At 39.2% G+C, this 13,338-nt stretch overlaps 1 protein-coding gene across 2 annotated transcripts; it reads left to right on the top strand.

The window, feature by feature from the left end:
• Positions 1-1,083: 1,083 nt before the first annotated feature.
• LOC133777882 (uncharacterized) lies at positions 1,084-8,495 on the top strand. 2 transcript variants are annotated; one of them, XM_062217637.1, is made up of 7 exons: positions 1,084-1,423; positions 6,004-6,143; positions 6,231-6,734; positions 6,872-6,956; positions 7,247-7,342; positions 7,702-7,880; positions 8,012-8,495. In XM_062217637.1, the coding sequence occupies exons 3-6, from the start codon at positions 6,526-6,528 to the stop codon at positions 7,834-7,836; spliced, it is 525 nt and encodes a 174-aa protein (XP_062073621.1). In that variant the 5' UTR covers positions 1,084-1,423; positions 6,004-6,143; positions 6,231-6,525; the 3' UTR covers positions 7,837-7,880; positions 8,012-8,495. The 2 variants fall into 2 exon arrangements, with proteins under 2 accessions (XP_062073621.1, XP_062073620.1); XM_062217636.1 differs by lacking the exon at positions 1,084-1,423 and having other exon boundaries at positions 5,990-6,143.
• The last annotated feature ends 4,843 nt before the right edge of the window (positions 8,496-13,338 follow it).

The following is a 13,338-nucleotide window of genomic DNA, read 5'->3' as shown; positions in this document are numbered from 1 at the left end:
ACCATACCTATTACATATGATAAATTTTTAATTGTCATTTTGTTCATGCTCTTAGATGCAGAAGGTTCTTGTTGGAAAGTGGAAGGCCGCTCTCAATTTGGGTTCTACAAGTAAGTCTCAGAAGCAAAAGGAGATTGCACCTTCTGATTTGGATGAGAGTTATGAAAATGAAGAAGAGGACCACAATGAAGATGATGAAGAGGGTTTTAAAGTTTCTTCACGCGAAATGATCAATTGTGAGGATAGTGGATAATGTATCGGACGAGCAGAAGGCAATGGTACGAGGGGCCGGATTTGGTGCATATTTTAGGGCAGATTACCCCCCTATATATAGTGAGTTGGTGAAATGGCTCTTTGACTGTGTGGATGTTGGTGGCAACTGCTTTAATATATACGGGAAGAAGGTGCCAATGTCCCCGAGGATTTTCCAACGTGTTATGGAGCTTCCTGGTGGGAATGTATTGGTCGACATTGAAGCAAAGGTTGATGAGACTGAGTTGAAGGATAAATTAATGAAGGGTAAAACCAGAATCAGCTTGACAACTTTGGAGAAGCAGGTGCTAGATTATAGCGAGGCTGATACCTTTTTCTTGGCAAGTTTTGTCCTTGTGATCCTTCGGAGCATCTTGGTTACAGGAACGAGAATCACAATGTGTTCTAGTTACATAAGTCCTGTCACTGGTCCCGATAAGATCAAGTCCCAAACCTGGGCAACTCATGCATACATTGCATTAATGAAATTTGTGGGGAACTACCAAGATGGTCGTTTGATTCATGCAAAAGGATGCACAACATTTTTTTTTCAGGTATGTAATTATTGACAGTTAGAAAATAATAGGGTATTAATGTTTGATCTTTGAGATTCCTAGGAATAGGAATCGGTTCCTATTTCTGTGTTTAATGTAATTATGTGTGTATTCCCTGTATATATCTCTAGTCCTAGGTTGTACAAAAATATATTCAGAGAATAGAAATATAGCAAGAAAGGATTTTTTCTCACAATTTCATCATGGTATCAGAGCCATAAGGCTCGATTCTGTCCACCCTCAGTTTTTCTTCCATTTTTTCCGGCGGTCGTCCCTCCTTCCAGTCGCAAACCAGTCCGGCGACACTCTAGACCTCCGGCAAAGTCATTTGGCACCTGCTCCAGACCTGCAATACCTCCAGTCGCTCCACTCCGGCGCTCAACCTCCAGTTGCTCCTCTCCGGCGTCATCTCCAGCGTCTCGGCCAATCCAATCCGGCAGCAGTCCAGTCCGGCGGCGCTACAGTCGGACCCCCGTAGCCCTCAGAAGCTCTCGGCTCCACTCTCGGCACAGAAGCTCTCGGCCCCGTAGCCCTCCAGTTGCTTCTCTCTGTGATGTCGAATCGTGAGGAAGTTACCTCTCAAAATATTGGGCCTCACTCAACCCAGCCCAATGAAGGTAACCCTAACCCCAACTCAGCCCACACTCAGCCCAGTGGGTCTATGGGCTCTCTTTATAACCTTGATAGTGATTCACTTAATATTACAGCCCATAAACTTGATGGCAAAAATTATTTACAATGGGCCCAATCTGTCAAACTTGTTATTTGTGGTCGTGGTAAACTAGGATACATTACTGGTGATCTCCTTGCACCTCTTTTCAATGATCTTACATACAAGGTATGGCAAGCTGAAAATTCTATTGTACTTGCATGGTTAATTAATTCAATGGACTCAAAAATCAGCCGCAGATATCTGTTCTTTTAAGACTGCTAAGGAGGTGTGGGATGCTGCCCGAAAAATGTATTATGACCTTGGTAACGCTTCTCAGATTTTCGAAATCCGTACCAAGCTTAAAGAAATCAAGCAAGGTAATCAAACTGTTACCCAATGTTTTTCCGACTTACATGATTTGTGGCAGGAGCTCGATTTGTATCTGGATACCACACCACTATGTGCTAACTGCACTACAATCCAGCGGCAGCAGTTAGAGAAAGAACGAGTTTTTGAATTTCTTACGGGGTTAAACAATAATCTTGATGAAGTTAGAGGTCGTCTGGTGGGTCGTGCCCCATTTCCTGACACTGAAGAAGCCTTCTCTGAGGTTAGACGTGAAGAAGCACGTCGTCGTGTCATGCTCACTACTCCTGACCTGCAGCCCATTGAAAGCTCAGCTCTCGTATCAAAATCTGGCCCTCCACCACATGGCAGATCTACTCCTGACCCTCGACCTAATCGTAAGGGTGATCGGCCTTGGTGTGATCACTGTCAACGTCACGGTCATACTCGATCTACTTGTTGGGTTATCCATGGTAAACCACCCAATTGGACCCCTCGCCGCCAAAATGAAAGAAAGGCCTATCAAACTCAAACTGAGAGCACCAATGATCAGAATAGTGCTGGTATCCCTTCATTCAGTAAGGAACAACTTGCCCACCTATACACTCTTTTGAGTCAATCATCCATAAACCCCAGTTCCGGTCCTGAGACTCATAGTGCCTCTGTTGCACACTCTGGTAATTTTTCTTCCACCTCCAACACACCATGGATCATCGATTCGGGCGCCACTGATCACATGACAGGTTTACCACATTTGTTTGATACTTATTCTCCATGTTCCACTAAATCTAGTGTCACAATTGCAAACGACACCCATTCTCCTATTGTTGGAATAGGCACTATTAAATTATCTGCTGACCTCATTCTTAAATCAGTACTCTATGTTCCTTCTTTGAAATGCAATTTAATCTTTGTCCAAAAATTAACCAGTGACAATCATTGCTTCGCTAAATTCATGTCAAATTCTTGTCAATTTCAGGATCTATCATCTGGGAGGATGATTGGCAGTGCTAGGGTTCGTAACAGACTTTATTTCTTTGAAAGGCAACATCCAGTTAACGAGCTCTCTTCTCTACTACGTTTGGGTTCAAGTTCTATTTCTAATTCTTGTTCCAGTTCATCGTTTGTTTCAAAAACAATTATGTTATGGCATTGTCGACTTGGGCATCCAAGTTTTTTATATTTAAAACACTTATTCCCATCGTTTTTTGTAAATAAGAATATTACTGATTTTCATTGTGATATTTGTCAATTTGCCAAGCACACACGAATTTCGTTCCCTCACAAAAAATATACACCTTCCAACCCATTCTCTCTCTGATTCATAGTGACATATGGAGACCTTCCAAGGTCAATACTTCTCATGGTAAGCGATGGTTTATCTCTTTTATTGATGATCACACACGTCTCACTTGGGTCTATCTTCTTAAAAGTAAGTCTGAAACATGCCAAATTTTTCAGAATTTTCATCAAATGATCCAAACACAGTACCAAACATCTATAAGAATACTCCGTACCGACAATGGTACTAAATATTTCAATACCACTCTTGGTCCCTATCTTCTCAAAAATAGGATTGTCCATCAAAGCTCGTGTGTTGATACTCTGCAACAGAATGGAGTTGCTGAACGCAAAAATCGCCATCTCTTAGAAGTAGCTCGTGCTCTTATGTTCACTATGCATGTACCTAAACATCTTTGGGGCGACGCCATCCTTACTGCTGCTTATCTCATTAATCGCCTCCCTAGTCGACCCCTTCAGTTCAAAACACCATATTCTATTCTTCAATCTCTACATCCTCACATCTCTACAAATACTCTCCCTGTTAAAGTATTTGGTTGCACTGCTTTTGTGCATGTTCACTCCCACCATTGGAGTAAATTTGATCCTAGAGCCATTAAGACTGTGTTTTTGGGTTACTCTCCTACCCAAAAAGGTTATCGGTGTTATTGTCCCATCGCCAAAAAAACATTCATCTCATGTGACGTCACATTTTTCGAGGATACTCCTTACTTCGCCCCCACATCGCTTCAGGGGTAGTCCAACCATCACCAGCAAGAAGCTCAGTGGTCATGGGGGTTAGAATTACCCTTAACAACTTTTCCATTTACCTCTTCCACTCCACTTTCTTCTGAACCAGATATCCAGACTCTCCCTCCTGAACAAGAAAATGAGCTTCGGGTGTATTCTAGGAGAAATAAACAAGTTATGAATCCTCAGCACAGTCAAACGCCCAATCCGGTGATGGAACCGCTTCCCTCAAAAGATTCAGGTATTCTCCCATCTAACAAACAGTCAGATCTAGATATTCCTATTGCATTAAGGAAAGGAACCAGATCAAGTACCCAACACCCCATTTCAAAGTTCATTTCTTACTCGAAATTGTCATCTCCATTTAAAGCTTTCACCTCGAATCTATCAAATGTTGTGATTCCCAGGAATATCGAAGAAGCTCTTGATTCTCCTCAGTGGAAAGCAGCAGTGCTTGAAGAAATAAGAGCACTTAAACATAATGGAACGTGGAAATTAGTAGAGTTACCGCCAGACAAGAAGGTAATAGGGTGCAAATGGGTGTTCACCATCAAATTCAATGCAAATGGATCTATTGAGAGGTACAAAGCTCGGTTAGTTGCCAAGGGGTTTACGCAAACCTATGGAATTGACTACAAAGAAACATTCGCTCCAGTTGCCAAACTCAACACTATCAGAGTTCTACTCTCACTAGCGGTTAACATGGATTGGGAATTACATCAACTTGATGTAAAGAATGCGTTCTTGAATGGGGAACTTGAAGAAGTGTATATGAGTCAGCCTCCGGGATTTGAAGAATCTCTCAAGACAACCACAGTTTGCAAACTGAACAAATCTCTCTACGGCTTGAAACAATCTCCCCGAGCATGGTTCAATCGTCTCCTGAAAGTTGTCAAAGGGCTTGGATACATACAAGGCCAGACTGATCACACTCTCTTTGTCAAACACTTAGGAAGTGGAAAAATTGCGGTACTAATCGTATATGTTGATGACATAATTATCACTGGTAATCACATTGAGGAGATAAACTCAATCAAAGAAATGTTGGCAAAGGAGTTCGAAGTCAAAGATCTCGGTGCTCTCAAATATTTTCTGGGTATGGAATTTGCTAGAAGTAAAAATGGTATTTATGTGTCCCAGAGAAAATACACTCTAGATCTTCTAAAGGAGACAGGAATGCTCGGAAGCAGACCCAGCAAAACTCCAATTGAGCTCGGAGACAAAAGGAAAATGTTTGAAGGAAGTCCAGTTGACAAGGGGAACTACCAACAGCTGGTAGGAAAACTCATCTACCTCTCACATACTAGACCCGACATTGCTTTTGCAGTGAGTCTAGTCAGTCAATACATGCATGATCCGTGTCAGGGGCATCTCAATGCAGTGTATCGAATTCTGAGATATCTCAAGCAAACTCCAGGAAAGGGTCTTTTTTTAAGGAAGACAACTGAGAGGAAGGTTGAAGTGTTCACAGATGCAGACTGGGCTGGTTCAATTGATGATAGAAAGTCTACATCTGGATATTGCACAATGGTATGGGGGAATGTAACCACATGACGAAGTAAAAAGCAAACTGTGGTTGCAAGAAGCAGAGTATAGAGCCATGGCTCATGGAGTGTGTGAAGCTATATGGATCAAACGTCTACTAGAAGAATTGAAGATTAAATATGAAGCCCCTATTCAGCTCTACTGTGACAACCAATCTACTATCAACATTGCACATAACCCTATACATCATGACAGAACCAAACACGTGGAAGTTGACCTTCACTTCATCAAAGAAAAAATTGACAGAGGAGTTATAAGCATTAGATATGTGCATGCTAATCAACAGCTTGCTGATATTCTCACAAAGGGACTATCTGAACAAACATTTGATTTTCTTGTAAACAAGCTTGGACTCATCAATAGTCCAGCTTGAGGGGGAGTGTTGACAGTTAGAAAATAATAGGGTATTAATGTTTGATCTTTGAGATTCCTAAGAATAGGAATCGGTTCCTATTTCTGTGTTTAATGTAATTATGTGTGTATTTCCTATATATATCTCTAGTCCTAGGATGTACAAAAAGAATAGAAATATAGCAAGAAAAGATTTTTCCTCACAATTTCATCAGTAATATATTTTTCTATTAAATTTTAAAATATTGATTTCTCTATTTAATTTTTTTGCAGTTACTTTCTTCAATCACATTGATATTCCAAATATGGCTGTCGACCGTAGTATTTCTCCGATAAGATTTTGGACAGATAAGGAAACCAAGCAAGTGAAGACTTATGTCTTTGACAATGGAGGTTATAGTGGCTGCAAAAGAGTAAGTGATCTCCTTTTTTTAATGTTTTTTTTTCATAAAGTGTTAATGATTAAATGTTGAATCTGATTCAATATATTTTTTTTGCAGGTCTGTGTTATTGACGAACTTCATGAACCCCCTGAAATGGATCCAAGTGAGGACTCTGCAGTGAAAGAGGTTGTTAATTTTTTTAAGCATGAAGGATATGAAAGTGTATTCTCAAATGGATTCAATGATGGCCGTGGTTGGCAGATTACCTGAGAAAATCAGGGATATAATTGCAAGTGAGGTTAAGCACCTTAATTTCAACACTGCGGTGGTGGATGCCCCTCGAAAGGAGGGCTTTATGGGTGCGAAAGAGAATGATGGAAATGTTATGCCTTAAGTACGAGTAGAACATATAATGGATTTGACCAATCTTTATGATGATGTCAATGTTTTGGGCGATCATTTTAAACAACCAAAAGAACAACACAAGTGGGGGATCATTGGTTATGACAATTTTCGGTCACACGAAGGGATCGTGATTGGCACTTTCAAGCTTTCCATGGTCGTATCAATGCAGATATTCAAATTGGCTGAGTGCATCTACAACCCTACCCTTCAAGACATGTAAGTGTTGATTTGGTAAACTTTATGTCTTTAATTGTTAGTTAACTATATTTTCTATTATTATTTCTTGTAGTTGCTATTAAATCTAACAAATTTTTTCTTATGTTTGCAATATTTTCTAACTTCACATGTGGTAGCTATATAGTGTATGATTATGGGGATCTTCTATTGGATCCTGTATGCATGAGGTCACTTAAGCCTGAGAAAATGGTGTGGGGAGAGGTAAGTGTTAAGACTCAAATTTTTGGTGTTCAAGTTTTTATTTTTTTATTCGTTGATCATATGTGTTGTATATAGTGTTTTATATACTTAGATGTTTGCTAGAATCATGACTTATAAGGATTGGCTCAAATATCCAAACACCACACCTTTGGTGTGGTTCATGCCAGCTAACATTTCAGTAATGAAATAACTTTTTGGTTATGCTAAAAACTTTTTGGATAGTAGATTGGCTCTTTTAAAGTCAAGTGTAATAGCCTTAAATTCTAATACAGTAATCTTTTTTTGGCCAGCAAAAATATCTTGGTGATGATTTCCCATTTTGTCGGGCAGCTTATAAAAACAAATGGAAGCAACATTACTATGGTGATTTTTGTAGATGTCACAAGGTGAGTAATTTCTTATATTGTTTTCTTTGAGATTTCCTTTGATCTCATAATTTTCAATAATTTCTTCTTTAATTAGATCACTACATAAAATTTTAAGTAAAATATTGTGGAGATGTTGATCCCCGTTTTTATTAAAGAGGGTCCAAATGTGGTATATTGGTTCATGGAAAGAGTGGATAAGGCCAACCAAAAAACTACAATTTGGGACTCCAAGAAATCTGAGTCTGGAAAGGAAGTCATAGTGGAACATACCAAAGAATTAGTAATTTCAAAATTTATGAAACTGATTAGGCAATAATATTTTTTAGACATGTATTGATTGTCTTGCTTTTCTGTGTTAAATTGATGGATTTTTTCAGCTGGCCACGCTGGATGCATTGTTCAAATTTGATATTTGTGGGACTCAAGTTTTACATTCACAACATTTACAATTGGTTTTGAAAGTGGCTTGCCCCAACAAGAAAATGACTTTGACTTCGAGATTGCTGTTTTAAAGTACATGGAAGTGTTAGGAGATGGGGATGACATTGTGTATGAGGTAAGAGACTCAACCAATTATAATAATGCAGTCCCTTTTATGAAATTTAAAATTTTTGTTTGCTCAGTTAGTTTAGTTGTATTCACGGCTTGATGCTGTTAGTGAGCGATATTGTTTCGGTAATGAAATAGTCTTACAGGAGCTGAATAAAAGTATGGAGCAAGTTGTGAGGGAAAGCGAGGACCATTTTCAGTTTTTATTTGGTTCCTCAAGTGAGGCGACTGAGGTCTATTCAATGGGAAAATATGTGTCTGAACGGGAATCAATTCGCAGTCCAAGTTGGGACAGCCGTGACAAGTGGTACTCAACAAAGAAAGCAAAGCAGGCCAACATTATACCCGCTATTTCACCTCCGACACGAAGTTCTGTAAAATACGCTGTTGCACGTAAGCTGAATGTTGGGGATACTAGTCCTTAAGAGTTTGCATTTATGAATTTTTGTTCCTTTGATTTTGAGACATGGATTGTATAGTTTTCCTTTTTGTTTGCTGAATACCACTGATTAACCTTATTGGTGGAAACCTACCTCTTTTGGGACAATGTTTCTCTTACATCAACTTAGTTATGTGACAGTGTTTCACTTACATTAACTTAGTTTAGTTTTTTTTATTTTCATTTTAGCTAACTTATATGACTTGTTGCTTTATAAGGATATCACTTGATAATTTTAATATAACTATTTACTTTAGTTTGTTCTTTTACATCTTTTCAAAATACATAAAAAATGGTTCTGTAACATAAATCCAAAAAGGATCAATTGGAATAGTGCTTCCAAAAAGAGTTGTCAGTAGTGGCTAACATTGTGGTTTTTCTGGTCACATTTTTTTAATTTACGTCCACCTGATTATCAATTTTTGTGGTAGTATATGAAGAAATGAATACCTCTCATACAGATTACCAAATCTTGGCTTTAAAATGCATAATAAAATATTTCACTACCATTTTCCTCATAAAGTCTACATTTTATGAGATAACATATTTATATAATATTATTAATAATTGGGTTATTTTCATAGTGTGGCTAGAGCCAATTTAGTTTTAAAGTTGATATGATAAATTAGTCACTAATTTAAAACATTAGTGATCATTAAAATAATGTCACTTACAAAGATGAGACAAATGAAGCAAGTCAAGTATTCGTAGTACAACAAATCAATTACTGAGACAAACACATTCCACAAATTCAAAGGGAACTCAAGTTAAACATAATTCATTAAACCACATAATACGAGACCTACTTGTCACATAACTTGATAGGAGAACTACACCAAAAGACCCAATCACTACTTGGTTCACCACTAAATACTCAAAGTTAATAAAACATGAACTTAGACAAAAAAGTTATGAATATAAGATACAAACACACAGTTAATGTCTTCAGAAATCTATTAGTCACTGTAAGTTTGTCATATTTTTTCTCAGCCACATTAATACGATCTAATAATGTGTAAAGGCACTCGGTTGCCTGATTAGAAAGCTTTGTCTCACACCAACTGAAGTATCAACAACTCGCTTGGTCAAACTTTGTCTATATCAATGGTATAAAACATTTCAAATGTAAGTAGTCAACATTTATACTCTAGTTTTGCAAAAATTACAATTAATTAGTATGCATGAGCTTTAAAATGTCTTCCCGGGTTGTTCCTTGTCCATGAAATACAAATGACCTTTCTCTTCCCACAACGACATTCATTTTTGTTAATTTCTCCAGGTGCTTCGAATCCAGAGGTCAAACCTTTGGTGGAAGTCTCACTTGCGTAGTTAGGATCCTTGTCATTTTGTCTTGGTGGCTCCGAAATAGCCTTGTAAAATCACAAGACTCTTCTGTCTTTTTCCTCTCCATCTGAATACTATGGTTCTAGAGAAGTTTAATGTAATGTCTTCTTTCCTGACTTGTTTAAATAATACCTTTGATGCTTTTAGTTGAGTATTTTGGGAAGGATTTTATTTATTGACATTCAAAATTAATAGAGTAAGTGCGGAAAAAAGAACTTGTATGAAGTGGGTCTCACAAGGTAAGTATACATGCAAACTTTAATACATTTTTTTTCCTCCCAAGCATTCTTATTCCAAAAAAGGCATATATGTTATTGTTGGACGCTTTTACCAAGAGCTTTTTTTTTTTGGCAAACTTTCTTCTCACCTTTATTCCTCTAATTTGATTATGAAGTGTGGAGGCAAACTATAATTAACATGTGGTCAACAAGCTACCTACCAATTACCACATGCATGCTATTAATTTTTTTTTGGATATAGTGATTCAAATCAAGACGTGCAGGTAGTATCATGTTAAAAATAATATTAGAATTAAGTTTGAGTTTTATATTTTTTATTAGAAAAGTTGAGTAAAATTTTTTTTTAGCTTACGTAGTTGGTAAATGTCATACTGGCATAATAAATCTATAAGTAAAATAAACTCTAAATTTGTTCCAAGTAATATTTTTATTTGGAAGATTATTTAGCTTAAAAATTAAAAAAAAAAGTGTTTTTGAAAAATATACAAAATAAACAATTAAATTATTACAACCCTAATGCGGGACTAGTTGCACTGAAACGGGTCCAACTCGAATGACCTCACCATAATGTCGTCTAGGAAAATCAAAATGAGTCACCAATCGGATACAATCCCCCTAAATAGTGTCTCGGGTAACCACAATGAGTTGCATAGAAGTCGGTGCTCCTGAACGAGTGTCGCTAGGGTATTACCACCATAATGCGGCACTCGATGCATCGAGACGAGTCCAACTCGAATGACCTCACCATATTTCGTGTCTAGAAAAATAGAAACAAGTCCCAAACGAGTACAATCACCATAGTTCATGTCTCGGTGAACCACAATGAGTTGCAGAGAAGTCAGTGCTTCCGAACGAGTGTCGCTATGGCATTACCACCCTAATGTGGGGCTAGTGTCATCGAAAAGAGTGCAACTCGGATGACCTAATGCATGTCTAGGCAAATCGAAACAAGTCCAATTAGGTACAATCACCATAATCAGTGTCTCAATGAACCACAATTAGTTGCAGAGAGGTCAGTCCTAAACGAGTGCCGCTAGGGCATTACCAACCTAATGCGGAACTAGTGGCATTGAAAAGAATCCAACTCAAATGACCTCACCCTAATGTTTGTCTAGGTCAATTGAAATGAGTCCAACTCAAGTAGAATCCCCTAAAATAGTTTCTCAGTGAAGCACAATCAGTTGCGAAGAAGTCGGTGCTCCCGAACAAGTGTCGCTACGGTGTTACCACCCTAATGCAGGACTCGGTGCATCAAGACGAGTCCAAATCGAATGACCTCACCATATTGCGTATCTAGGCAAATTGAAATGAGCCCCAATCAGGTACAATCACCATAATCAGTGTCTTGGTGAGCCCCAATCTGTTGCAAAGAAGTCAGTGCTCCCGGACGAGTGCCGCTAGGGTATTACAAACCTCGAAGCATCAAGACAAGTCCAACTCAATAGACCTCACCCTATTGCATGTATAGGAAAATCAAAACGTGTCCTCAATGGGTATAATCACCATAATTAGTGTTTCAGTGAACCACAATGAGTTGCAAAGCAGTCGGTGCTCCCGAACCAGTGCCGCTAGGGCATTACCACTCTAATGCTAGACTCGGTGCATCGAGACGAGCCAAACTCGAGTGACCTCACACTATTTCATGTCTAGGAAAATTGAAATAAGTCCCAATCGGGTACAATCACCATAATCATTGTCTCATTCAACCACAATGAGTTGCAGAGAAGTTGATGCTCCCGAACGAGTGTTGCTAGGGCATTACAACCCTAATGCGACACAAGTTACATCGAAACGCGTCCACCTCGAATGACCTCACCCTATTGCATGTCTAGGTAAATTAAAACGAGTCCCAATCTGATAGAATCACCAAAATTAGTTTCTCGGTGAACCACAATGAGTTGTAGAGAAGTTGGTGCCCCGAACGAGTGCCGCTAAGGTATCACAATCCTAATGCAGGGCTAGTTATATTGAAACGAGTCCAACACATACGACCTCACCCTATTGTGTGTCTAGGAGAATTGAAACGAGTACTACTAAAATATAATCACCATAATTAGGGTCTCGGTGAACCACAATGAGTTCGAGAGAAGTTGGTGCTCTCGAATCAGTGCCGCTAGGTTATTACCACCCTAATGTGGGACCCGGTGCATCGTGGTGAGTCCAACATGAATGACCTCACCCAATTGCATGTATAGGCAAATCAAAATGAGTCCCAATCAAGTATAATGACAATAATTAGTGTCTCGGTGAACCACAATGAGTTGCAGAGAAGTCGGTGCTCCAGAACGAGTCCTATTAGGGCAATACCACCTTAATGCGGGACTCGGTGCATTGAAACGAGTCCAACTCGAATGACCTCATCCAATTGCGTGTCTAGGGAAATTGAAACAAGTCCCTATCGGGTACAATCTCCATAATAAGTGTCTTGGTGAACTAGAATGAGTTGCAGAGAAGTTGGTGCTCCCGAACGAGTGACGCTAGGGTATTACAACCCTAATGCAGAACTAGTTACATCAAAATGAGTACAAATAGAATGACCTCATCCTAATGTGTGAATAGCCGCATTAAATCGAGCCCAATCAGGTAGAATCCCCCCTAATTAGTGTCCCAGTGAACTCCAATCAGTTGAAGAAAATTTGGTGCTCTCGACGAGTGTCGCTAGGGCATAACAACCCTAATGCGGAACTCGGTGGATCAAGAGGAGTATAACACAAATGACCTCACCCTATTGCGTGCCTACGCAAATAAAAATGAGTTCCAATCGGGTACAATCACAATAATTAGTGTCTCGGTGAACCACAATGAGTTACAGAGAAGTCGGTGCACCTGAACGAGTGCCGCTTTGGCATTACCACCCTAATGTGGGGCTAGTGTCATCGAAAAGAGTGCAACTCGAATGACCTCACCCTAATGCATGTCTTGGAAAATCAAAATGAGTCAAATCAGGTACAATCACCATAATCAGAGTCTCGATGAACCACAATTAGTTGCAAAGAAGTCATTCCTAAACGAGTGCCGCTAGGGCATTACCAACCTAATGCGGAACTAGTGGCATTGAAAAGAATCCAACTCAAATGACCTCACCCTAATGTGTGTCTAGGAGAATTGAAATAAGTCCAACTCAAGTAGAATCCCCTAAAATAGTTTGTCGGTGAAGCATAATCAGTTGCGAAGAAGTCGCTGCTCCCGAACAAGTGTCGCTACGGTGTTACCACCCTAATGCAGGACTCGGTGCATCAAGACGAGTACAACTCGTATGACTTCACCATATTGCATATCTAGGCAAATTGAAACAAGTCCTAATCAGGTACAATCACCATAATCAGTGTCTTGGTGAGCCCCAATCTGTTGCAAAGAAGTCGGTGCTCCCGAACGAGTGCTGCTAGGGTATTACAAACCTAATGCAAGACTCGAAGATCCAAGATGAGTCCAACTCGATAGAC

The sequence above is a fragment of the Humulus lupulus genome, chromosome 5 (assembly GCF_963169125.1).
Source record: "Humulus lupulus chromosome 5, drHumLupu1.1, whole genome shotgun sequence".
Taxonomy (NCBI): domain Eukaryota; kingdom Viridiplantae; phylum Streptophyta; class Magnoliopsida; order Rosales; family Cannabaceae; genus Humulus; species Humulus lupulus.
The sequence above is the reverse complement of the archived record's forward strand: the minus strand, read 5'-3'. Positions and strand labels throughout refer to the sequence as shown.